Source organism: Trachypithecus francoisi, unplaced genomic scaffold, assembly GCF_009764315.1.
Source record: "Trachypithecus francoisi isolate TF-2019V2 unplaced genomic scaffold, Tfra_2.0 Lachesis_group1, whole genome shotgun sequence".
Taxonomy (NCBI): domain Eukaryota; kingdom Metazoa; phylum Chordata; class Mammalia; order Primates; family Cercopithecidae; genus Trachypithecus; species Trachypithecus francoisi.
In genome coordinates this window covers 83,618,638-83,646,383 of record NW_022681454.1, presented here as the reverse complement: position 1 = coordinate 83,646,383, position 27,746 = coordinate 83,618,638, and the positions used below count along the sequence as shown (strand labels likewise).

General features: G+C 37.8%; 2 protein-coding genes across 7 annotated transcripts in view; one reads left to right on the top strand and one right to left on the bottom strand.

Moving 5' to 3' along the window:
* ATP10D (ATPase phospholipid transporting 10D (putative)) overlaps nt 1-17,295 on the top strand; it is a 112,278-nt gene extending 94,983 nt beyond the window's left edge. For 4 of the 5 annotated variants that reach the window (XM_033214753.1, XM_033214754.1, XM_033214749.1 and 1 more), the window contains 5 exons: nt 887-1,087; nt 4,838-4,918; nt 6,454-6,558; nt 11,432-11,619; nt 15,464-17,295. In XM_033214753.1, coding sequence (XP_033070644.1) covers nt 887-1,087; nt 4,838-4,918; nt 6,454-6,558; nt 11,432-11,619; nt 15,464-15,794 — 906 coding nt within the window. In that variant the 3' untranslated portion in view covers nt 15,795-17,295. The remainder of the gene's footprint in view (nt 1-886; nt 1,088-4,837; nt 4,919-6,453; nt 6,559-11,431; nt 11,620-15,463) is intronic. The other variant, XM_033214751.1, reaches the window with a different exon arrangement.
* A 2,194-nt stretch (nt 17,296-19,489) lies between these two features.
* CORIN (corin, serine peptidase) overlaps nt 19,490-27,746 on the bottom strand; it is a 259,724-nt gene continuing 251,467 nt past the window's right edge. For both annotated transcript variants that reach the window (XM_033214755.1, XM_033214756.1), the window contains 2 exons: nt 24,442-24,575; nt 19,490-20,146 (listed from right to left, as the gene is read on the bottom strand). In XM_033214755.1, coding sequence (XP_033070646.1) covers nt 19,964-20,146; nt 24,442-24,575 — 317 coding nt within the window. In that variant the 3' untranslated portion in view covers nt 19,490-19,963. The remainder of the gene's footprint in view (nt 20,147-24,441; nt 24,576-27,746) is intronic.

Here is a 27,746-nt window from a genome sequence, read left to right as displayed (position 1 = left end):
TTGTGCTGTGCCTACTCCATGTCTGTGCCAGGCACTGGGCTAGACTCTCTTCATCTAGTGTTGAATCCTTCAATTTGAATACTGGTTCTGCTACTCAGTAGCCACATGGCTTTGGGCAAGTTTCTTAGTCTCTCTGTGCCTCAGGCTGCTATAACAAAGTACCACAGACAGGTGGCTTGTAAACACCATTTCTTCCCCACCATTCTGGAGGCTGGAAATCCAGATGAGGGTACCAGAATGGTCAGGTTCTGGTGCGGGTTTTCTTCCGGATTATAGATTTCTCATTATATCCTTACATAAAAAGAGATGAGATGATGAGAGCTCACTGGGGTCTCTTTTATAAAGAAACTGATTCCATTCATGAGGCCTCCGATGTCATGGCCTAATCACCTCCCAAAGGTACCACCTCCTAACATTGTCACAGTGGGGATAGTGCTCTGTGCTCTCAAGCAGGGCAGACCACAGGAAAGGACATTGGACTTAGATAGAGGGAGTTTTGTTTCAAGAGGATTTCATATACATTTTGGGAGGACACAAACATTCAGTTAATTATGCTCAGTTTCCTGGTCTGTAAAATGGGAACAACAATGTAATTCCCAAGTTGTTATGATGATTAAATGAATTATTCATAAAGCACTTAGAACAGAGCTAGCACCACATAATAGGTGGGATGTGTGTATGTGTCTGTGTGTGTGTGTACATACATGTACACACTTTAATAAAATATTTACCAAAAAAAGCTGCAAGGTAAATTGTGGTCCTCTCTTATATAAGAAAACTACAGAGAGGCTGAGGTCACCCAGCTCAAAATGGCAGCATTTGGAATGTGTAATCATAGCACCCATTACTGATTCTAAGATCTGAATGTCCTTTTTTGTGTCTCTAGGCCTATGTGAACCTCCTTTTCTGGTACCAGTTCTTTTGTGGATTTTCAGGAACATCTATGACTGATTACTGGGTTTTGATCTTCTTCAACCTCCTCTTCACATCTGCCCCTCCCGTCATTTACGGTGTTTTGGAGAAAGATGTGTCTGCAGAGACCCTCATGCAACTGCCTGAACTTTACAAAAGTGGTCAGAAATCAGAGGTAGGTGTTAAAGCAAGATTGGATTGATCCATATCCATTGTAAAAGCCAGTGTGTTTTCTTAATTAGCCAAATATTGCAGTCCACTCAGAACTGTTTGAAATATCTGATTGTTTTAAAAGATCTCTACTCATGTGGCAGATATTAACTTACTTGCCCTTGAGGTAAATACAGATTAATCTATGAAGGGCCTTATGTACTTATAAGAAGAAATCTAAAGTTTGATCTTACAACCAATAATATCTAACATTTACTAAACCCCATTGCCATCTATTGTGCTAACTACTTAACATCGCCTGTCTGATTTATCTTCACGAAAACACATTGAGACAGAACCTAGTGTTGGTCCCATTCTAAGATGAAGAATCTGAACCTCGAAGGGGTTAAGTAATTTTTCAAGAAATCCCACCACTAAAAAGTGGTTCAGTATATGTTAGAAAGAATAGGTTATGTTTACTCTCAGCTTAAATTCTGGTTCTGCGGTATGTGACCTTCGTAAATTTTTTAACTTGCCTGTGCTGCAGGTTCTTTATGGGAATGATGTGAGGATTAAGGAAGATAATACAGGTACAATTTCCAGCCATAGTAAGCTCTCAATGTTGTCATTTTTACCCTCCGGAATTAACCAGAAATTTGAGGAAATCCCAAATTTAAAATAATGCATTTATTTTCATCAGACTAACTATTCTGACTTGAAATGCCTTTCTGGAATGGAGAGTCATTTAGTGTCCTTACACTACCTAGAACAACCGACAGAGAAATCACAGATTCAGCTTTCAGGAAAGAAGGAGTCCTTATAATCCTTTAATATCATCCAATCCATTCAGACCAAGGAACTACATGAGTTTTCCTAAAGGAATCCAGTCTGACTTCAAGTTCAAGCCAGGATGCAAGAACATGTGATGTCAGTGAAGCTTGTCCCACCCCCCAGGCATAATTGAAATTCCAGATCCATTGAGGAAAGGAGCGTTGAGGGAGATTTTCAATCAAAGTTTTTATAGCCCATATTTTAAAAGCCCATTTGTATGGACTAAAGATTGTTATTGGTCCTTATCCTTGCGATAAGTGAGATCATTGTTTCCTGTTGTTGAATCCTTTCACCAATCCTTTGTACACATTGTTCTAGTTAACTGGCCAGTTATATAAAACATGATCATAGTAGGCAGATTTTCCCAGCATGTAGCTATTGATAAAAGGTAACTGATTTCATTGACTTTACCTTCTAAAATTTGTACTTTCTTTGAACTTGGCCTCCAACAAAATTATGTTTTATGCTTGGATCGTTTTCCTGTGTTCAGTGTCATTACATATTCTCTCCAGGGCTACAGAATCTCTCTCCTCTAAAGATGAGTCTGGAAGTCTGCAATCAGAAGCTTCCCTTCCATGAAGCCTCGCCCCCGTGTCTCCTCACCCACACAGTCTTTTCTTTTTTTTTTTTTCCTTGGCTTTGGCTTCATGTCCAGACTTTCCCCTTTCAGTTTCCAGTGGATCCCGTGAGTTAATCCCTCCAGCCTCTCATTTATCTTAATCATGATCCTTCTCTCTTTACTTTTGTAAGTCCTATTCCTCATGTGACTGTGGGAAATTGTATTTCTTTCTGTTTACTCTAGGTTCTTTGAGCAACCTCTATTTCCCCAGATGCATGAAGTTATATTTTAACTTATCTCTAAGTGGTTCTCTCTTGTCCAGTGGCATTTTGCTTGCCCCTTTATCTCTGGCACATTCTCTTCCACCATTGGATTGGGCTTCTGCTGAGATTGTATGGACATTTGGATAAAGAAAGGTAGGCAGAATATCCCTCATATCCAATGAGGAAATAATAGAAGATATAGAGAAAAGTGGACTGGAAACAATGAATCTTCATTGCTTTGATTTTCCAGAGGACGAAGGGATAAAAAGGGATAGATGTAAAAATGCCAAGTATATTCTTTTAAAGAATGGAAGAATGTATATGGAGAATTTGTATATTTATAAAGTTTTGTTCTTTAAGAGACAGTGTAACATTTTCAAGGAAGCTTCCGCCTCTGCATTTGGAAGAAAACAAGACTGAGAACATTTTAGGAAAAGACTAGCTCGGGGATGTGACACATGTTTGTCCGATTTTGTTCATGGCAGATATCACTAATAAATGATAGCACTCTTTCCTGCTGGATCTGAATGCAGCCTCAGAATCCTTCACACAGCCCCAGAATCCAACTTCAGAGTTGGCTCTTGTTTGAAAAGTCATTTTCAATCATTTGACTATTTTTTTTTGTCTCTTATTTTTTCTTTTTTTCTCTAAGATTTGTGTAGGAAGCAGTTTACTACATGAAAACTTGTATACGAATACTTTATTAACCTGATAAATATTTGTTGGGCACCTGGTATGTACAAGACACTGTTTTAGTCACTTGAATAAAAGAGTCAGCGTTCTACTCTATGATGCTTGCATTCCACTGACAAAACTAGAAAATTTATTAAACAGATATAATTATTCCTGATGGTGATGAGATACTTCTCAGGTTTCCATAGTAGTAAGTGCCTGAGTGAGCACAACTTTTAGACTGGCTTGGTGTGCCTGTATGAGGAAGAGATATTTGAGCTAGGATACAAGTAATAAGGAACTGCTCATGTAGGAGGTCCAGGACAAGAATTCCTGGCAGAGAGAATAGCACAGGTAAATCCCTGAGGAAAGAATGGATCTGGCACATTTGAGGAAAAGAATGAAGGTCCATATTGCAGAATCAAAATGGCAAGAAGTAACCTGGAGAACTATTCAGTAAGCAAACCAGGTAGGACCTTATAGGTCATGAGAAGAAACTTAGATTGTGTTGGAAATGCAGTGGGAAGTCATTGGAGGGAGTGGAAGGAGTCAATTTGATTAATTAGAGAGATGGCATAACCTGGTTTACATTTTTTTAAGTCCAATTCCAATTTGCCTTAAGAAATTGGGAAGCCGGGCGCGGTGGCTCACGCCTGTAATCCCAGCACTTTGGGAGGCCGAGGCGGGCGGATCACAAGGTCAGGAGATCGAGACCATGGTGAAACCCCGTCTCTACTAAAAATACAAAAAAATTAGCCGGGCGCGGTTGCGGGCGCCTGTAGTCCCAGCTACTCAGGAGGCTGAGGCAGGAGAATGGCGTGAACCCGGGAGGCGGAGCTTGCAGTGAGCCGAGATCCGGCCACAGCACTCCAGCCTGGGCGGCAGAGCGAGACTCCGCCTCAAAAAAAAAAAAAAAAAAAAAAGAAATTGGGAAAAAGGGGCAGCAGGGTGCCTTTTTTTCTAAGTGGGAAATGGGTTTAAGACCATCTGGCTGATTTGGGAAGATTGGATTGAGAATAGGGGAGGAAGCAAAGAGGACGGTTAGATGGCTATCCAGCCATTCATAGAGACAGTTGATAGTGAATTGGAATGAAAGGAGTAATTCAGAGAAAGAGGAATGGATAGAGTTGGAAAAGTTTAGGAACAGTACTTTCTGATCAGTAGGAAAGGAGAAGTTAGGACTACTGGCTGTATTTCAGCTAGATTTAAAATTTATCCTGTAATAAAGGCAACATGAGTTGAATAAACTTTCCTTCAAGGATTTTTTTCATCATGTTTACTTGTGAACCCATCACATTCAGTTACCCTTATCTTTATCTCTGTTGACAAACACCACCTGAAGAAATGAAGCTTTCTCTCAGAGAAACAAATGTAAGTACTGGCTTGTGTTGTTTCTTTTCTTGGACCCTTGTTAATCTTACTCCCTCCTCGTTATCTGCTTCATTTCTAGGCATACTTACCCCATACCTTCTGGATCACCTTATTGGATGCTTTTTATCAAAGCCTGGTCTGCTTCTTTGTGCCTTATTTTGTGAGTCTTTGTTCACTCAGTATATTTGTTATTAATGAATCAATGATGCTTCTTTGTACTATGCCACCAATATCAGCATAAAGGAGGGCAGATTGCTCATATAGTCAAGTTGATTATAAACTGACTAAAGTATAATCTCCCCAAAAATATATGTTAGGTAATGGATTAAATTTAGATAGACATACCTAGTTTGAGTCCTCTTAGGCCTCTTGTTAACCCTGTACTGCTTAAAAATTTTTATCAACGACTTGAACAAAATTGGATGTCTGGCTATATAATTAGATTAGTCAAAAATCAGACAGGCTGGGTACGGTGGCTCACACCTGTAGTCTCAGCATTTTGGGAGGCCAAGGCAGGTGGATTGCTTGAGTTGAGGAGTTTGAAACCAGCCTGTGCAATACAGTGAGGCCACCGTCTCTACAAAAAATTTAAAAATTAGCTGAGTGTAGTGGTGTGGACCTGTGGCCCCAGCTATTTGGGAGGCTGAGGTTGGAGGATCGCTTGAGCCCAGGAGGTCTAGGCAGCAGTGAACTCAGTGAACTGTGATCGTGCCACTGCACTCCAGCCTAGATAACAGACTGAGACCCTGTCTAAAAAAAATCAGAGAGGAAATGCCAGAATATGACAGCTTTTATTAGTGAGTGCTGGGCTAATTCTACTCGAATGACATTCAGAGCATTAAATTTAAGATTCCGTAAGTAGTGTCTCCAAAACTATAAAACCTGTTTTACAGGTAAAGAATGGAAGAAATGTAACAAAGCAAAGAATGTATAAACTTTAATTTTAAAAAATTTAGGCTAGCACCAAGCACAAAGCAGCATTGTATAGCTGCTCATCCACATAAACCCCTCTCCTAAAGAAAACACCTGTGTCATGGATGGTGTTAATAGAAGCACAGTATTAAGAATGAAAAAGATTATCATTTCTAAATTAACAATTTGTATTCTTTATTCAAATAAAATCATTTGAATTAGCCTTGCTAGAGTTTTCTGGCTATACTGCACTTCAGGAGAAATATAAACAAGGCAGTCTGAAGTATATTCAGAAGAGAATGAAGATGATGGTGAAACATGAGAAAATCGTGTCATTAGAGGAATAGTTTAAGGACTTGAAGACATATATGAAAGGAGGGTATATTTTCCTCGGAAAGATAGTCATAATAGCTGCCTCAAAGATTTGTAGCTCTGTTAAATAGAACAAATTTCTCTACACCTTAAAAAGCTAGCAGTGTGAGTAAAAGGTTCCAGGAGGATCAATTATAATTCAGAATAAAGAGGAATTCCAGTTGAAAAAAACTGAAGATTAGATGCCCTGTCTGGAAGAGAGTCAGTCTCTTACTTGTGAAAAGTTTATTTATTTGTTTATTTAAAAAAAGTTTATTATTTACTTGTGAAAAGTTCAAGTTTATTTCAAATGGCCAGTTCACAGGGACCTTGTAGAAGGGACTCAAGCCTTGGTTGAATTGTAGATAAAGTGATGTTACCCACACCAAGTTGCACAACTATCTAGGATCATCTAATGTCCTCTCTTTCTAGACCTACCAGGGCTCAGATATTGACATCTTTGCATTTGGAAACCCCCTGAACACAGCTGCTCTGTTCATCATTCTCCTCCATCTGGTCATTGAAAGCAAGAGTTTGGTGAGTGGTTTTCTCACCTCTGAAGTAGCCTAAAATCTTTTATGCTTGGGGATATGTCTTCTATTAGCAGTGACCCTGAAGATACGTGGTAATGAGAAGAGTAATGAATCTATGGGAGAAGGGTGATCACAGCTACTCTGGTGATCACTGAATGCCATTATGCCGAGATTGATGTGTAGCTGGGGAAAGTGGAAAACACCTGCCTTGCTCCCTTTGGTAGTATCAGTGGTGGAGGATTCATGGAGATGTGGGACAGACTGGAGGGATACTTAACCTTCATTCTTCAAGACCAAGCTGATTACTTTCAGTGAAAATGGAGAAAAGGTGTTGTATCATAATCCTGGTACGGTGACTTTAGGGATGATTTTATGCCTTCCTCATAATAAAAAAAAAATCTTTTTTTGGCTCCCCTTTGGGTAAAACCCTTCAGTGGTTTCCCATTGTACTTGGAATAAAATATGAAAGCCCTAAGATGGTGCAGTGATGCTGTACTTCTCTCTCCAACCTCATTTCCACATATTCATGGGCTGGAACCATCTTATCCCTCTTTCAGTTTCTTCAATACATTGAACTGATTACCATGTCAGGATCTTGGCACTTAACTTATCTTTTAATGGAGATAATTTTCATTCCCTCTTGCATCCCTGCACTTTTCCCAACTTAAATGTTATTTAGATTTCATCAAAAATATAATTTCCGCCACAGCCTTTCCCTAACCACTCATTCTCTGATACCATTCTCTTGCTTTTACTCATAACTCTAATCATAATTTACAATTATTTATTTAATTATGTGATTATCTGAGGCCAGGTGCAGTGACTCACACCTGCAATTCCAGAGCTTTGGGAGGCTGAGATGGGAGGATCGCATGAAGCTAAGAATTCAAGACCAGCCTGGGCAACATAGTGAGACCCTGTCTCCATAAAAAATAACAAAACTAACTGTGTGTCATGGCACATGCCAGCAGTCTTAGCTACTTGGGAGACTGAGGAGGAGGCTCACTTGAGCCCAACAGTGAGCTCTGCAGTAAGCTATGATCATGTCACTGCACTCCAGCTTGGGAAAGAGAGAAACCCTGTCTCTGAAAAAAAAAAAAAAAAAAAGTGATTACCTTATTCATGTTTATCTTCCACATTAGACTATGCTCTCTGTGAGGGCAGGGTTCATGCCTATTTTGTTCACCACTGCATACCAGTGTTAAGGACAAGACCGGCACACAGCAGGTGCTCAAAAAATATTTGAATGGATAAATAAATGATTAAATAGCCAGTTTTGGGGTTATGTTTACTGTCCTGATAATATATGAATTTTAAATAGGAAATAGCTGAATGAGGTTATAGTTTAAAATATATGCAGTTATATTACAAAATTATTTATAACAATTTCTAAAGTAGGGCTGATTATTTTGGACATTATTTGCTTTGCTTATAATCATCTATAACAAAATCTTACAAGCTAAAATGTAGTAAAATGTTAATATCTGCAAATACCAGATGGGTAGAGTAAAGGAAATTCTAGAACTGAAATATTTGGGATTGTTTTTATACCTATTCAATTTTTAAGCAATTGCATTTGTACTTTTGGTGGCCACCTGAGAAAATGCCAAGGGTTCTGACATTTATTAGTGTTCCAGAGGATTGAACACATAAGGTGTATCAGTTTGGGTGGGCTGATTATGAGCAACATCATCTGAATAACCTGAACAAATAGAAAAATTATTTTAAAAATATAATGAAGAACCATGATAGAACAAAATAAAGAAAAGCAAAAATATCTGAGAAACCAGAGTGACTCTGGAGATATACAGAGCAGAAACTAATGGACAGGCTTGTCAGGATGGTCGTCTGGTCTGAACTGGCTCCATTCATTTTCTTTCTGCTCTTACCCCATTGTGCTCCAAGTCTACTATATTGTGATAGAATCCTATTTCCCTAGCTTCAGTCACAGGCTTTGACTAGGGGAGGAATATTTTGCCGAGGCTGCACACAATGCTGGGTGTCCTCACCAAGAAGGGGAGTGAAAGCTAGAGTCAAAGATAAACAGAGACTGCTGTTGAAAGGATGCATCATTCGAGAATTGTTTCTTATGCTGGAGGATGCATGGCTAGAGATCCTGGCCCTGCAGATCTCTTGTCAATAAAAGTCAGCCATTCTGAAAGTATCAAACTCTTTCCCTTCATGCTCTTATTCGCCATCTCATTGCCACCTCCCACTTCCCTTGTTGGTTTTTACCCAGTATTCTTTGACTTTCACTTCTTTGTATCAATTCATTTAAATGTATAAACTCTATGAAGTCTCTGTCTCACTTGCCAAAAGCATGTTTGTTGTTGTTGTTGTTGTTGTTGTTGTTGAGAGGGAGTCTTGCTCTATCGCCCAGGCTGGAGTGCAGTGGCATGATCTCAGGTCACTGCAAGCTCCACCTCCCGGGTTCACGCCATTCTCCTCGAGTAGCTGGGACTACAGGTGCCTGCCCCCACGCCTGGCTAATTTTGTTTTTGCATTTTTAGTAGAGACGGGGTTTCACCATGTTAGCCAGGATGGTCTCGATTGCCTGACCTCGTGATCCACCCGTCTCAGCCTCCCAAAGTGCTGAGATTACAGGCATGAGCCACTGCGCCTGGCCAAAGCATGTTGTAAGAGATAAAAAAAATTAGAGCAATATGGCCCAAATAGAAGGAAAGACATTTGAGAAAGAAAAAAAAAAAAAAAAAAAAGGAATTACTGTTTTAGCAGCATGAAGATCTTAATCCAGGAGTTAGCTAACATTTTTCTAGTTGTTTGTACATTTTATTAAAAAATAAGCAGTCTGTGTGACTCTTGTGAAGATATCTCCATGGGAAAATATCTTACAAGATTAGGAGGGAAAAGAAGAAAATCTAATCTTATTTGAAAATTATAGCCCTAGAAAATAAAAAAGATTAATAAAAGCAGTGTTTCCCTAAAAAGCATGATATGTGCTAGCAATAGTACACACCATGATTTTAGGTAATACTGCATACTGCACTAAATAACACTAAATACTACATACTTCTGATTATATCAAAGAGATGTCTCATTTGATGTTATTATGTTTTATCACAGTAATTCTTGCTAATTTCTCTTTATAACAAAGATTAATCAAACCCCAGACTCAGCTCTTTTATAACAGAGAATGTTAATATTACGAAGTTGGTGCCAAAAAAACGCAATTATTTTTGCACCGACCTCATACATTTAAAGTAGGCATACACTTTTCTTCATTTTTTAATTTAAATTTCTTTTTTTATTTCTAAAATTTTTGCAGGTACATAGTAGCTGTATATATTTATGATGTACATGAGATATTTTGATACAGGGATGCAATATGAAATAAGCACATCATGGAGAATGGGATATCCATCCCTTCAAGAATTTATCCTTTGAGTTACAAACAATCCAAATAGATCCTTTATTTTAAGATATACAATTATTATTGACTATAGTCATCCCATTATGCTATCAAATAGTGGGTCTTAGTAATCCTTTCTATTTTTCTTTTGTACCCATTAACCATCCCCACCTCCCCTGATACCTCCACTACCCTTCCCAGGCTCTGATAACCATCCTTCTACTCTCTATGTCCCTGAGTTCAATTGATTTGATTTTTAGATCCCACAAATAAGTGAGAACATGCAGTATTTGTCTTTCTGTGCCTGCCTTATTTCATTTAACGTAATGACCTCTAGTTCCATCCATGTTGTTGTAAGTGATAGAATCTCATTCTTTTTTATGGTTGAATAGTATTCCATCATGTAGATATACCACAGTTTCTTTATCCATTCATCTGTTGATGAACACTTAGGTTGCTTCCAAATCTTGGCTATTATAAACAGTGCTGCAGCAAACATAGGAGTGCAGATATCTCTTTGATATACTAATTTCCTTTCTTTTGGGTGTACAACCAGCAGTGGGATTGCTGGATCATACAGTAGCTCAATTTTTAGTTTTTTGAGGAACCTCCAAACTGTTCTCCATAGTGGTTGTACTAACTTACATTCCCATCAACAACGTACAGGGGTTCCCTTGTCTCCATATCCTAACCTGTGTCTGTGGGATGATATCTCATTGTACTTTTCTTTCTAGATAAAGTTACTTAATTAGTGAGCCAATGTTAAGAAAAATCATATTGCAAGATATGCATGAATATGAAAGTAGCTAGGCTGTGGTATGACACGCAGACATTTATTTCTTGCTCATATAAAGTTGGCTGATATTCCAGACAGCTCTAGAAGCAACTGTCCTCTGAGAGAACTTCTTCGTCAGTATGGAAGGAAAGGAGACAGCATGGAAAACTGCAGACCAGCTCTTACATGCTTCTAACCTGAAAGTTTTACATACCCCTTGTAATCACATTTTATTAGTCAAAGCAAGACATATGGCCATGCTTAATTTCAAGGGAGTGTGGAAATATCATCCATCTTAATGCTTACTCAGGGAGCAGAATGACAGTATTTGTGAGCAACAGTACTGTCTAACACCTATTTGAATGGCTTAAGTTTGAGGTTCACTGGGTTAAGGTATTACATTAACAAGGAAACAGACCAATGAGTAACTATATGAAAAAAATTAAGAAGAAAATCCAGACACCTCTTGGTGCATGGATAGTATAGAATAAACTAGTCAACAGAATTCCCTTTTGGCATTTGAGTTAGTTTTACAGAATTCAAACAGTGAGGTAACTCATTCACAAAAAATACTCCCATCTCTTTGATATCTTATATTTTGTTTGTTAAGGTTTGTTACGCCATTCATCCAGTGCTTAGACGTGTTGTCTCTTTAATGGAGCAGATTTGTCCAGGTGGCAATACCGTATCAGTGAGAGAGCATTCATTTCCTCTGTTCGTCTTGTCTTACAGACTTGGATTCACATGCTGGTCATCACTGGTAGCATCTTGTCTTATTTTTTATTTGCTATAGTTTTTGGAGCCATGTGTGTAACTTGCAACCCACCATCCAACCCCTACTGGATTATGCAGGAGCACATGCTGGATCCAGTATTCTATTTAGTTTGTATCCTCACAATGTGCATTGCTCTTCTGCCCAGGTATGGTATTTATTTTATCATTTAGAGAATAAATGGAATCATAGGCTAGGAATCCTTCAAGTAACTACTAAGAATGGTTGGCAGGCCACCCTATTTAGTAGTGAGAAAGTCAATTTGTGTCCTAGTTAAAATATTGGTTTTAACTGTTTTATCAGAGAACATAAATGGCTTAAGCAAACCGAGAGACTGATTTATCTCTCATGAAAAAGTTTATCTGGTTGACAGTTTACAGGGATAGGGTAGCTTTGCTTCACAGAGTTATCTAAGGATCTAAATCCTTTCCTCTATCTTTTTACTTTACTGTCTCCCAATGGTCAGCCCCTTGTCTGGGTCCATTTCATGCTGCCACAGTGGAATATCACAGGTAACTTATAAACAGAAATTTATTGGTTCACAGTTTTGGAGGCTGAAAAGTCTAACGTCAAGCCACCAGAAGATTTGATGATTCCGATTCCAAGATGGCACCTTGAACACTACACCTTCAGATGGTGGAAGGGCAAAGAGGCAAAAGGGGATTGAACTCGCCCTTTTATAATGGCATTAATCTCACTCATGGTGGCTCTGCCTTATCACCTCTTAAAGGTCCTATCTCTTAATATTGTAAAAACAGCTGCTAAATTTCAACAACTCATGTTGTTCCAAAACTCATTTGGAGGGAATTCCAACGATAGCAGCCCTCATCTGCATGACTGAAGATGACTCCTCAGCTGATCCCCAACCCTGCTTGCCCCTGTATACAGGAATGGGAAAGTAGAGGTCAAGCAACTTTGTTTTTGTATTTTTGTTTGTTTGTTTGTTTTTCTTGTAGTGGCGTGAACCTACATATGTACATTGTAACTGAGTGGCTAAAATCTCGGAGTTTCTAAAAGGAAGAAAGGGAGAATGGGTATTGAGGGACAAGTAGCAGTCTCTACTACAATCTGTAAACACTGAACACTTTTCAACTTTCCTCCTTTATCTGAGTTCAGTTATTCCCCCAATTCTAGTTTAATCTGATTTATAATATTGTATGGGATGGAAATGACTAAGAAGAATACATGAGTTTTTAATATATGGATAGATTCTTGGAACTCAGAACTCATTGTCTCTGCAGTTTCACAGAATCTGTTTAGCTGAAAAGATTACAACAAAGAGTTGTTCTCCTTTTTTAAACATAATTGAGAGTCATAGTGGTGAGTTCATGTTATTCTATAACAGCGTCAACAAACTGTGACAAACAGCCCAAATTTGGCCTACTGTCTAATTTTGTAAATAAAGCCATACTTATTTACATATGATCTATGGCTGCTTTTGCAATACAACAGCAGAACTGAATAGTTCCAACAAAGTTTGTCTGGCTTGCAATGCCTAAAATATTACTATCCAACCCTTTACAGAAAAAGTTTGCCCGCTCTAATCTGTAACTGTATCATACGGCACAACGGACACAATCTTTTGTTGCTGACCAATGTCTCTTCTAGAAATGCATAAGAAAACCTGTCTGAGTTACTCAATGGTACTTATATATAACAATATCACTGTGAAACTAAGATACTTCTATAGTGCTCACTGCTATTGCCAGCTTCCAGATTAAAAACTGACAAGACAAACTTATAGAATTTCTGAAAAAACAATTAAGGTTTTGGCTTTAAAAATTCTGGGCCTTTAACAGTATAGATCTAGTATTTTTGTGGTATACTAAAAAAATGACTCCCTAAAAGATTTCCATGTCCTAATCTCTGTAACCTGTAAATTTTATCTTATGTGGCAAGAAAAGAACTTCGCATAAGTGATTACATTATGGATCTTGAGACAAAGAGATTACTCTGAATTATCCAGGTGGATCCTAAATGTAACCACAAGTGTCCTTATAAGAAAAGAGGCAGAGGGAGATTTGACACAGAAGAGGAGAAGGCACTATGCCTATGGGATCATGGATTCCTTAGCCACAAGCCAAGAAATGTCATAAGCCACCAGAAGCTGGAAGGGGCAAGGAATAGATGCTCTTCTAGAGGGTCCAGAGGGAGCACACCCTTTCCAATACCTTGATTTTGGCCCAGTGAAGTTAATTTCATATTTTTTGCCTTGAAGACATTGAGAGAATAATTTTTGTAATTCTAAGCTACCAAGTTTGTAATAATGTGGTATAGCAGTCATAGGAAACTCATACAGATTTGGGTACCCAGAATAGGTTTCTGCTATAACAAATGCAGAAAACTATGGAAGTGGCTTTGAAATTGGATAATGGGCAGAGGTGGGGAGAATTTTGAGGCACATATAGAAAAATCCTCTTAGACTTCCTTACCCAGGCTCTTGGTAGAAATATGCACATTAAAGTTGTAATCAGTGATCTTAATAGCTACATTTACTTATTAGTTCCAATATTTTATTTTAGATTTTCTACATATATAGTAATGCCATTAGCAAATAATGACCATTGTGTTTCTTTCTTTCCAATACGTAAGCACTTGATTTTTCTTATTGACCTGGCTGGGGAAACTTGTCTTGTTTCTGATCCCAGAAGGAAAGGTTTCCATATTTTTCTATTAATTATGATGTTTTATATAGAATGTTATGACTATACCATTAACCAGATTAAAGAAGTTCCATTCTATTCCTTATTTTCACATTTAAAAAAATAAATAAATTTTTGTATCAATTGAGATAAGATTTTCTTTTTTTATACTGTTAGTGTAGTAAATTACATTAATTGCTTTTATAATATGAAAACAGTCTTGCATTACTGAAAAATTAAGTTACTGCTGGTGAGGTTTCAGAAGAAAATGAAGAAGTCAGAGAAAGCCTGTATCATCAGATATAGAGAATACATATGTCATCATACACAGAAAGTTGCTAGAAATACGAATTTTCAAGTACACTGATGAGGACTCAGAAGAAAATGAGGAACATGCTTTGGGAATTTGAGGGAAGTGGATCTTGCAAATACTGGCCAGAAAATTAGCTAAATTGTGTTCTACAGTAATATAGAAAGCAGAATTTGTAAGCAGTGAAGTTGGATATTTGACTGAGGAGGTTTCTAAGCAGAGTATTGAAGGTGTGTCCTGATTTACTGCTTATAGTAAAATGTGAGAGGAAAGATACTGAAGGGAAAACTGCTAAGCCACAAGGAACTTGGTTTAGGAAATTCTCAGTCTATCCAGATTGCAAAAGTTGCTAAAGTTAGGAGATTGACTGTTATGAGTATGCTCTGGGGAGAAGTTTGAGAGCATAGCAGGACAACCTTTCTGCTAGTGCTGAAGAGATTAGTTATGTGATTCCTAGATCTCCTCAACCATTGTAGTAGTAACCAGGAAAAGAAATGAGGTTATACAGGAAAGATCTGTGGTAGTACCTCTTATCTAGTGGCATAAATCCCAGTGACATACATAGGAGAGTCACAAGACTTTTGAGAACATTATACCAGAAGAAACACTGCCAGCTTAGTCTAGGAAGGGACACATTTGTGGTACTTTGTTACAATAGCCATCGGAAACTGATACAAATAGCATTTTTAACACTTACTGTGTGTCAACACTCTGCCTGCTTTATATGTATTGTTTCATTTAACCTAACATTAAGTCTGTGTAGCAACTATTTATATCTCTACTTTTATAGATGTTATTTATTTTTGTTTTTTAATAAACACTTACATGACAATTACTGTTTTCTAAGTGCTTTACAAATATCAATTTATTTAATATTGTTTTATCTCCATTTTACATTAGAGTTCAGTTACCCTCTCCCTTTATTTCAGGAGCCAAGTGGCCACCAGACCCTTTTACTTTTTTAATTGGTTAGTATTTGGGGGATTTTCCATAATGCATTTGAGGTGAATTTAATTCTAATGATGTTTCTTGTCACCTAGGTTTGTATACAGAGTTCTTCAGGGATCCCTCTTTCCATCTCCAATTCTGAGAGCTAAGCACTTTGACAGATTAACTCCAGAGGAGAGGACTGAAGCTCTCAAGAAGTGGAGAGGAGCTGGAAACATGAATCAAGAGACATCAAACTATGCTAACCAATCAGCTGGCAAGTCAGGAAGAAGACCCATGCCTGGCCCTTCTGCTGTATTTGCAATGAAGTCAGCAACTTCCTGTGCTATTGAGCAAGGAAACTTATCTCTGTGTGAAACTGCTTTAGATCACGGCTACTCTGAAACTAAGGCCTTTGAGATGGCTGGACGCTGCAAAGATTAAGAAAGCTAGACACACTCCTTGGAGTTGCAAGTATTCTTTCAAGGTTGGAAGAGGGATTTTGAAGCGATATCTCTCCAAGCAAGAATGACTTGTTTTTCCATAAGGGACATGAGCATTTTACTGGGCTTGGAAGAGCTGACATGATGACCATTATTGTATGTTTGTATATACATTTGTAATAGAGGGCTAGAGTTTGACCTAGACAGAGTTTAAGGAAGTGAAATATTTAATTCAGAACCAAATGCTTTTGTAAAACTTTTTGGATTTTGTAAAAGCATTTTCATTCTCTTAGAAATTCAAATATTTTCAAAAGGAGTCATTTGAGACATATTTATTTTACTAGGAGATCTTATATTCTAGAGAAATGCTTTTAAATGGTCAGGCTCCAATCTGAATTTTTTTATTAAGAAAAAAGTAGTTTTTAATGAATTGGTTAGGACTCAGAGGAAATACGGAAAAAACGTAGATGGTTAATTTACAGGTAAAATCCCAAGAGCCTTTTAAACAACAAGGTACCTAAAATAGGTATAATTATACTGCTTAAAATACAATTAGTGTCTATTAATAGCTTTTTATTTTCTGTGGGAAGATGCTTTAGGTCTTCTGACTGAAGATGTAGGCATATCTCTCTGCTCATTTCAATGTTTTCCTGAGGTGGAGCCTTCATTGGAAAGGAGAAAGAGGGATTCTAGGGTTTCATCAGGGACCAGGAATGCATTCCTCTCTCAGGTTCCAATCAAGAGAAGACCTTTTATGAGATCTGCCTCTGTATAGATGTTGTCAGTTAGGAAACTGAAGCCATAGATCAGGCAGACAAACAGCCCATTGGGCAATTTCCTGTATTTTAAAACTGACAATAGCCTGATCAAAGTGATATAATCAATTTCAAAACAATCTTCCAGAGGCCGCTTGAAGGTTCATAGTTTTTACAATACCCTAAGACTTTTCAGGTGTTGGAGACTCTAAAATATGAGATATAAACTGAAACTAATACAGGTTGTTCTCTGGAGGTTTCTATGGGGTTCTTAGAAAAATTTGGTTTTAAAATACATTTGAGGACAGGAATGTCTATAGCAAGTTTACTGCTATTGCAAATCATGTATGCTGGCTTTAGTTGTAACAAATAAACTACTTTATGCTAAGTAAGGCCAGGTACTACTATAAAATCATATATTCCTGTTTGAAGTTCTTGTGAATTCCTTTCTCTATTTATTATATTTGAAAGTTGTCAGCCACCAATCATCCAGAATTTCCTTCCTGAATCTCCATGCTCATATGCAACATCTGCCTCAAGGTCTTCTTAATGACTGTTATTCTCAGGGTTTAGTTTTCTACCTTCTGCCTACTATTTTGGTCTGACATTTTTGTAGCCTTCTGTTATTCTTGCAAATAGTCTTTTACATAAGCTGATTTCTAGAACTTTCAAAATCTCACATAGCTAATGGAAGTTGCTTTCTGCTTTCTTATGACTGTTTTTATAAATAAACTGTTTCATAAATAATGTATACTGAAAAATCATCATCACTCTTATAAACATTTGCCAAATCCAACTGTAATTAGTACCAGAACTTAGAAGGAAAGTCACAAAGCATGCCTTTTACCAGAATATTGCTTTTGCCTTATATGGAAAATCACTGATGTCATATCATTTATTATCCTCACAGCAGTTGGCATTCATTTCCTGATATCGTCGTCTCCTGATAAACAATAATTTAGAGATATGTTCACTTGTAAATAAAAGGGTTAGCATCTAAGGACAAAGAATGAGCCAAAAACACTAAGGAAAAAGATCAATTTTCAGAATTGAATTATCTGTACATATGAATAGAGGAAAATACTGAGTGCTAATGTGATAGGGTCACAATCTCGTATCCATAATTCTAAAACCTCCAGACCTCTGAAAACTGAACTATTTTTATAAATTAGGCCAAAATTCTATGCCCTGAACAAATGTAAAGCTATTTATGTACTTAATGTTATCATTCATATACTTTGCTACAAATATATTATTTCATTACTGAGTGCTAAACTGTATTTCCTTTTAAAATTTGGAAAATTTTGAATTCTGAAACACATTTAGACCTTAGCCTAAAGAGGCTGGGATCTGTATGAAGCTTTTAAAGGGTCACGTTTACAAGTCAATAACTCTTTTACATAAAGTTACCCAAGCTGATGCGATCTGGTGTTCAGTGTACTTCACCAAATTTGGGGGGGACCAAGTATTATATCATTGCTGTCAGTAGATAAGAAAATTGATTAATAGTATACATTTTGGGATATAATCTTATACATAGGATTTATAAAATAATTGTATTGAGTTCCCAAAACGTACTCTAGACATTAAAGATCTGTGTGCCCTTACCAAGACTAAAGTTCCCACTGGACACTCAATGGGCAATGTGAGACTATTAGCAACCTCTAATTTCAGACCAGTCAAGGAGCCACTGATCCTCTAAAATGAAAGAGCATGAACCTGTGAGAGTGAGATATCAGGGAGGTGAACTGTGATTGGTAAACAGGCTGCCAGCATGCTGTTAGAGAGACAGAAACAATTTCTTACGACTTGCCACCCATATCCATAAAAAAAAGGTGATTAGGCCATTTTATTTGTATTAAGAATTATTTAAAATAAGTATAATATGTGTATTTCACTGAGCCTAAGTTGAGCAAGGCTAAAAGTTGATACATTAAATATATACCTACAACTATAACAAAACTGACATATGTTCTTAAACTTTCACAAAATTGTGACCACAATTCAGTTGCTAGATTTCACACTCTCCTTAGGTTTATACAAACTGCAGGACAGGAAATGATTAATATAGAAATTGCTAAAACAACTTTTTGAATTTCAAATATGTTTATACATAGTAAAGATACAAAAATACATGTATAAAATTGCAGGTGGTATCTATTTGGAATGCTGAGGCAGTCCAGGTTGCTGGTGGAGGTTAGTAGGGAATCCTAGTTGTTTAAAAGGCAAAATGGATGCCTAATTAAATTAAGTATATATGAAGATTTGTGTTTTAAAGCTTTTTAGTGGGGAAAAATACTTTTTACCACTAATTGCTTCAGAAATTGAGTTGTGTAAAGTGGCCTAGAGCTAAAAGTCATTTCTAAAATTTTAATTACCAACGAGAAGAAACCAGATATTAAACATCTTTTGAGGAAAGTTACAAAATGGTTTACTCCATGCAAAGTTTTACTGTGCTCTAAAATATGCTTTTTATGACTTTGTTGGTATGGATGAACACAAGAAAACTGAAAAATAAATTTAATTAAGTGAGGGATGCAAATTAATTTTCTTTTTAAAAAATTGCATCTCTCGTCTAAATTCTCCTTTGCAAAGTTTAATATCCAGTTCTTTGCCACATAAGTAAAACAAAATATTGTCCATAAATATTGATCTAGTTGTTGCAGTCTCAATCAGCCAACTGATATATCCTGAACAAACCCAGCTATGAGGAAAGTTCTATAGAGACTCTTCTATAAAATTATAATCTTGATATACATCCAGAATGGGGTCCTATAAAGTCAAGTGTTAATATTGATATCTAAATAACTTTGCATTCAATATGTCTTGCTACCTAAATGGATGGCATTGGTCTTTTATTGCTGTCTTTCATCACTTCTCAGAATTATGCAAACATTAGAAGGGTAATAGTAAATACTTTAAATGTGTAAATTATCTTGGCTTTTAATAAATCAAAAGCAAGTCTCCAATGTTAACACTGAAATTTACCACTATGCACTGAGCTTGAGAAACAAAAACTGGCAGAGATAGTCAGCCTAAATCTCTATGTCTTTTTTTGTGATAGGATAAAAGAGAACGTTCCATAACCTGTTACTGTAACACCTGCATGATTTTAAATCTCTCCAAAGTTGATAATTTTGTGTTGCAGTCATGGTTAGGCCTGGCGAAAGAACAAAGGCTGCTTTGCTTTGCTTTTGTAAAGTCTTTCATTGAACTTGAAATAAGAGAAAAATGAAGGTGAAAAAATAAGTTGAATAAAATTAGTCCAAAACAAACATGCAAATTTGCAGTGCACGGTTGAGCATTTCTGCCCATGAAAAGTGCTTCTGTACAGCTCTCTGCAGGAAGCTCTTCACAGTCAAGAAGGTCATTTTCTTTTAGTGTAGCTGGCAAAAGTCTCTGATCATCCTTATAATTAGTTTAGGAGAAAGGTCTGGATGTAAATCTGTCTTTTAATCCATTCGACGAAATATGACACATTACTATAAACGCCAGGCCCCAGGACTTTGGAAAAGCAGACGGAGCCCCATGAAGTTAATCCAAATAATGTCCACTGTCCTCCAGGCTTCTCACAAACAAGAGGCCCACCGCTGTCGCCCTGCAATGAGTAGCAATGGGAGTTAGTAACTGGCATTTCAGGGCCGTAATGTGTGTCCATGCTATCCTGAGGATACAATAAAGCTAAACCCAGATTAACCAACTTGGAAAGTTTCAACAAAGCTTACCTTGTCAGCCTGTGGAGGAATTGTGCTTTCCACTGTAAAAACAGAACTTTCAAATAAACATCTTAAACTCTGATCATTAAAAAGGTGGAGTGGCTTGGGAAGAAATTGTATTTTTTCCCCCAGAAAATTAAAAGACCTTTTTCAGGCATTTTCTGCACTTACAAAAATACGTCGTAAAGCTTTTAAAAACTATCAGAACTAATTACCTCAAAATTGACCTCATTCTAATTTAAGCTTGACTATGACTGTGGAAACTACCCAAAATGGAATAAAGATTCCCTCCACACACAGTACTATAAACATATTCTAAAATATCTGTTTTCAAGAATCTGGCTTCGTGAATGAATACATTAAGTATAACACAATTTGGGGTCCCTTACTATGCTTCTTAATAGTTCTTAAGACTTTTAAATTTGGCATAGTTGAATACAAAATAGGACCACTTACAATTATTTATAATGAATATTTCATTAATAGCCTGTATTTTATTTCATATATATAGGGATTTTCATTCATGACATTGAAGGATTCCAGTTGAATTATATTCAGTTTTTCCCCCAAATATAGTTAACGATAAAATGCTATGGCATTAGAGATAGCAATATTTACTACATCTGAAAACAAAAGTATATTCTGCACTGCCTCGAAAAAGAAGAGCTGATACCATGGGGGGGGAAAAAAAAAGTAAATATGTGAATTCATTGTGGAAGGTTACAAATACTCGACCTACAGACTTTCAAAATTAGAAGTATATCTATGGTCTTCCTACTTGGTATTGTTGAAGAACATAGGACTAATGTTTCTCGATCCTTTTCTAAACATTTTCCACATAGTAGCTCATTTAATCTTTACAAAATACCTAAGAGTTTATATTATTTATTATATCTGTTTTGGAGATGTTGAAACTGAAGCACAGGTTAAATAACTTGTTCATTGACAGAGGCTGGATTTGAATCCAAGCAGCCTGGTAACAAGACTCTATAACTACTAGGCCACCCTGCTTCTTAGGAACATTAGTGAATATTATTGCTATGAAAGAGAAATTGGGCCCGGCACGCTGGCTCAAGCCTGTAATCCCAGCACTTTAGGAGGCTGAGGCGGGCAGATGACTTGAGGTCAGGAGTTCCAGACCAACCTGGTCAACATGGTGAAATGCTGTCTCTACTCAAAATACAAAAATTAGCCAGGTTTGGTGGTGGAAACCTGTAATCCCAGCTACTCCGGAGGCTGAGGCAGGAGAATCGCTTGAACCCAGGAGGTGGAGGTTGCAATAAGCTGAGATCACGCCACTGCACTCCAACCTGGGAGACAGAGTGAAACTCTATCTTAAAAAAAAAAAAAAAAAAAGAAGAAGAAGAAGAAGAAAAAGATTAAAATTTTGATTGTGCTGTACGCTTTTGTGTAAGTGATGATCTTTGAATTTGTAACTTTCCAATACCCTAAGCCAAAATCATAAGCATAGAACTTGCAAAGAGCTGAATAAATTTTTCTGCCTAATAACCTAATTGAATTTTTTAAAGCTAAATTTATCTGTTACATGTATATAATGCTTAGACAAAAAAGAAAAATTTCCTAGAAACGTTTCACAAACTGTTTTCACAAATTTGTTTTCACATATTTCATACACATAGGGTATCTCGTTCTTGATTTCTCCTTATATAAAATGAATAAGATGCTCGCCTATTGAAGTGGAACTATGGTGTCAGAGAGTGACTACAATGGAACGCGTTTACAATGTCAGCACATTTTCACTTCCAGATCAGACATTTAATAAAATAATTATTTAGCATCTACTCTTTGAAAAGTTCTGTGCTAGTGTATAAACAAACAAATAAGCACTGTTTTTGTCCCAGAGCAGCCTAAAGTCAGCTTGGGTAACAAGAATAACTTCACATGAAAGCAAAATCTAAAGGCTAGAAAGAGGAGTTCAAAGGAATGAGTGATGACTTCCAGGTGGAGAGGAATAAAAAATGCCTTCCTGAGATGTAGGTTTTGATTTAGGCTTAGTGAGTCAGGTAGGCACTCCATTAAGTGCAAAACAAAAGGTGAAAAGCAAGCAATTAAAAATGAAAGTGAGACTACATCTAAAGGCACAACGGATCTGGTTTGTTCTTTTGGTCCTCTTTGTAATATTGGGCTTGAAACCAACATATTTGGCTTCAGTATTGACTTATAGATTGTCACAGACAAACTCACACTTCATTATGTCCTGTTATGATTAAGGAAAATAATATATGTCATATAATAGAGGTTTAAGTAGAAACATTTGCTTCTGATATAGTAAAAAGCAGGTTTTGTTTGTTTTGTTTTCTACCTGAAGTTGTGTTAGAGAATATCTGGTATGCATTTAGTGTACCTACACCACTGAAATCCCACTACTAAAGAAGTTGGCAAGACCTGGTTCCTATTAGGCATCATGATAAGAACATGCCTGTGCTTGTGTCTGTGGGCCTTCAGCTCTCTGTCAAGGAATCATCTCCCTTCTCCTCCTTTAGCAATTGCCAAGAGATGATCTTGAACATGTGCCAAGAGGTGCTAGTTTTTGATAAACCTCCAGATGACACTGGAGAGAGGGAGAAATGTATTTATATTAATCATTGCTGCCACACTGCCCGGTTTCATATCCTCAATCTACCACCTTCATGCTGGCTGATTTGGGGAAAATTACTTAACCTCCTGTATTCTTGATCTGTTCAGGGAAAATAAAGACACCGCCATATGGCTTGATTATGATAATTAAATGAGTTATTAGAAAGCATTTTGCAGAGAGCCCGAAACATAATAAGCGCTAAACTGATAGAAGTTAATATTGGTGTAATTACTATTCATTGAATGTCTAAGTATGTGCCAGATATCATATACAGATATGTGAAAGATACAGGCTTCCAAATACATTAACTTGGTTAATCTTCATGGACAGAATTAGTCCCATTTTACTCATGAGAAAGCTATCCAGAGAGGTTAGATAACTTCACCGGGTTATACTGCTCGTAATGGCAGAGATGAGCTCCAACCCAGATCTTTCAGGCTTCAAGTCCTGTGCCCCACACCCACATCATGCTGCCTCCTACAACACTTTATTTTGGGCCTGGGAATTCAAATCCAGTCCTCCTGTAGAGAAGGGAGGGATTCCTTTACCACCATCCACCTCAGCAGGATGACGTGAGGCCATGAGGCAGAAAGGAGGGTGGTCTCAGCAAAATGCCAAGGGAGCTGTCTGCTCCGTCTTTCCCATGACAACTGTCTAAGCAATCACCACAGGGCCATTTTCAATACCCTGATTTTTCCATTCTAAAATGAATCATCAAAAATATAATGTATTTATATTGAGCTAGTACTTAAGAGCACTGTTGTATCTTTTCTTCATTACTAAACTGTAGGGAGCAAATTACTCCAAAGCAGTAAAATAACAAAGGTGCTTCACAGCAGCATAGTATAATAACTGTCTTCCCCAGTTTTTGTTACAAGCTTATTTGAGCACTTGCACTTTTCCCTCCTTTCCTGGGAACCAGTCCAGTATAATGTTCGATGAGTGTCTGTTAAGTAAAAATAAAAAGGCTCTACACTGTTACGTTAATACGTTCTACAAACTCTCATGGCCATGAATCCTGAGTATCTAAAGGTTGAGTTCAGTGACATTTGAGGACATGCTGGCAATCAAGTGAGGGCCCAGACACCACCAGTGTGATGACCCCTGAGACAGAGTTAGTCCTGTCTCACACCCTGGAAGTTGGGGTGTTGATGTGTGTCTTAATGCTATCACCCCAATGACTGACAATGTCCTTTCATGCCTGCCCTGCTTCCCGGGGCAGCCAGGTGGAAGCCATGGTTACTACTAGCTCCTCTTAGAACCTCATTTATCCTAATCACTAAAATGGTTGAATGAAATGAACAGGAAAAATTGTTTCTCTCCTGTTGCTGACCAAGGGTGATGTTCCCCATACAGTAGATGAGACAGTAGAAGGCACCCTGAATAAAGAGGATGGGTGTAATTAGGAGAATTGTGTACCAGCTGCAGGAAAATATGCTGTACATAATTAAACATTTGGCAACAAACAATTTTCAAAAAATATTTCCAAAGGGCCGTACGTGAGTAATAATGAATTTATGGGAATCCACTGAAGTTACTGTTGAAATGAATCTCCTTGGTAACCAGAAAGCAACTTACCATGCATGAATCAACTGTGCCAGACTCATAGCCAGCACATATCATCCGAGTGGTAATGGTCTTCATGTCAAAGTAGGACTGACACTGTTCCAGAGAAATAATGCGGACTTCTCCCTCTTGCAGCTTAAAAGGCACTGAATTTGAAAAAAAAAAAAAAAAAAAAAAGAATATACATATGTTGGTAAAATGACTCAAAAGTGAGGCTAGGAGGCTAGTGAGGCTAGCCAAATATGAAATGCAAATATAATATAAGTATGTTTATATCAAGAGAGGCATATTCTTTACTTGAAATGTCATTTTAAAGACACGGCTGGTTTGGAATCAGAATTTTCTAGTTAGAAGTGTTCATAGCAATTATTCAGTGAAACTCCTTTATTTTATTAACGGGGAAACCGAGGCCCAGACTGGTTAAGTAAGTTGGTTCATCCTTATCATATGCTATAACAAAAACAATAGCTACTACAAAGAAAATGAAACAATCAAGCCAGAGCTCTGCTGGCTGCTAGATAGGAGGCTGCCAGCTCAGCGTCAACTCAGCATGATAGTCCTGCTCTGCTAAAATAGAGAAAACCTGTTCAATCTAACAGAGAAGTGTTGTCCTATTCTTGATGAAAAGAATATGTCTCAATATGTGCCCCAGCAGCCATTACTTGAGGTAAGAACCTCTAATCCTAGAGGATATGACAGAGAGATGTCGAAAAGCTCAAAGCCATCCCTTGGTATTGACAGAGAGAATATGTGAATTCCATCTTGCTTGAAAGTTCTTGAAGAACGACAATGGATTTCTTGCAGCAAGGCAGTGTGAATCTTTCACTGTTTAGCCATTCTGCAAAATTATACACACTGTTCTTCTTTTAAACAGTGATGGTGAAGCATCACTGGATACCTTATAGGAAGAAAGATCCATTTTTAAGAAAATCAATGTGATGCAGGCAGTGGATGTTTCATAGGTTGTCTAAAGAATTAAAAAAATAGCTAACATTTATTGGGCACTAGTGGGTCTCATTGTCTTTAATCTTTACAACACTCTGGTGAGTTAGGCAGTTGCTATTTTTTTTTTTTTCCATTTTATAGTAAGCTTGAAAGTTGTATAGTCAGATCAACCAGGTCTGTCTTACTGAATTCAGCAGAATTTTGCTTTTTTTTTCAGACAGGATCTCATTCTGTCACCCAGGCAGTGATGAAATCTTGGCTTACTGGAGCCTCCACCTTCCAGGCTCAAGAAATCCTCCCACCTCAGCCTCCCAAGTAGCTGGGACTACAGGCACACACCACCATGCCAAGCTAATTTTTTTTTGTACAAACAGAGTTTCACCATGTTGCCCAGGTTGGTCTCAAACTCCTGGGCTCAATTCATGCTATACTACATGTGTAGAGTGTGCATTATGTTGCAGTTTCGCTCAGAGTTCAATATGGATATTGTCGGAGGATTGTTACATGTGAGTTTTTTTTTTAAAAGTCATTGACTTCTGCCTATTGAATTTCCTTTCCATTCTGTAATTGATGAAACAGTGTAACTCAAAACTTATCTGACTAAATTTTAAGAAAAAAATTCTTTCAAATATACAATTTCTAAGGCCAATAACAGAATGCCAATATACATTATCATTCTTGAAAGCCATGGCATTATACTTGATATGGGCAGAGTAGGCAGTACTTAGAGTTTTCTGTTTGTTTGTTTGTTTAAGTCTCAAGTGGGTGGATCACCTGATGTCAGGAGTTTGAGACTAGCTTGGCCAACATGGCAAAACTCTGTCTCTACTAAAAATACAAAAAAAAAAAAAAATTAGCCGGGCATCATGGCGCATGCCTGTAATCCCAGTTACTTGGGAGGCTGAGGCAGGAGAATCACTTGAACCTGGGAGGTAGAGGTAGCAGTGAGCCAAGATCGTGCCACTGCATTCCAGCCTGGGCGACAGAGCGACACTCTGTCTCAAAAACAAACAAACAAACAAACAATCATTATTCTAAATTAGGTCAAACTGAATGAGAGAGTCCATTGTAGGGGCTGAGAGTAAGTACATAGTACACATTTTTAATTTCCATGTGTTTTATATGTTTAAGCCATCTACATAGCCAAACTATTTTAATCAATTGAAATAGTCAAATAGCAAATCAATATGCTTTCTTGAAGGACTTATAGGTTGTATTACAGATGTAATACATACAAGACCAAATCATAACATAAAATTGGAGATATGACCCTGCAACTTGACTGCAGATTCCCAGTGACTGTCTCTATCATTGGGCTATCTGCAGGCAGTTAGAGACAGTCCAAAGCACAGTTGTGGCAGGTCTCCTCCTGCCACAAGGAAGCTCCAAAACATTTATAGTAGTTCCCTGGAGAGAGATTCTGAGGTGTGGAGTGGGATTTTTTGAGACTGCATTTGAGCTTGACCATTTTAAATGCCATGGTTCATTATTAATGTCTATCTATGATTTGCACAGTAAATGAAGTGTGATACATCGCTAAGTATTTACCATTTGTGGCTTTTTGTAAGAGAAAATGGGAAATTATGGCCAAAAGCTACCTAGTTTTTGGTTCTAGGTACTGGGTCTCATTCTGTCACCCAGGCACTGGTGAGATCTCGGCTCACTGCAGATTCCACCTTGCAGGCTCAAGAAATCCTCCCACCTCAGCCTCCCAACTGAGGAACACAGTGTTTCTCAGGCTCCTGAAGATCCTGGCTGATATGGTTTGGCTGTGTTCCCACCCAAATCTCATCTTGAATTGTAGTTCCCATAATCTCCACGTGTAATGGGAGGGATCTGGTGGGAGATAATTGAAACATGGGGGACAGTTACTCTCCTGATAGTGAGTTCTCATGAGGTCTGATGGTTTTATAAGGGGCTTTTCCCCCTTTTGCTTGGTAGTTCCCCTTGCTGCTGCCATGTGAAGAAGGACATGTTTGCTTCCCCTTCCACCATGACTGTGTTTCCTGAGGCCTCCCCAGCCCTGCAGAACTGTGACTCAATTAAACCTCTTTCTTTTTTTTTTTTTTTTTTTTTGAGACGGAGTCTCGCTCTGTCGCCCAGGCTGGAGTGCAGTGGCCGGATCTCAGCTCACTGCAAGCTCCGCCTCCCGGGTTGACGCCATTCTCTCGCCTCAGCCTCCCGAGTAGCTGGGACTACAGGCGCCCGCCATCTCGCCCGGCTAATTTTTTTTTTGTATTTTTTTTTTTAGTAGAGACGGGGTTTCACCGTGTTAGCCAGGATGGTCTCGATCTCCTGACCTCGTGATTCGCCCGTCTCGGCCTCCCAAAGTGCTGGGATTACAGGCTTGAGCCACCGCGCCCGGCCAAACC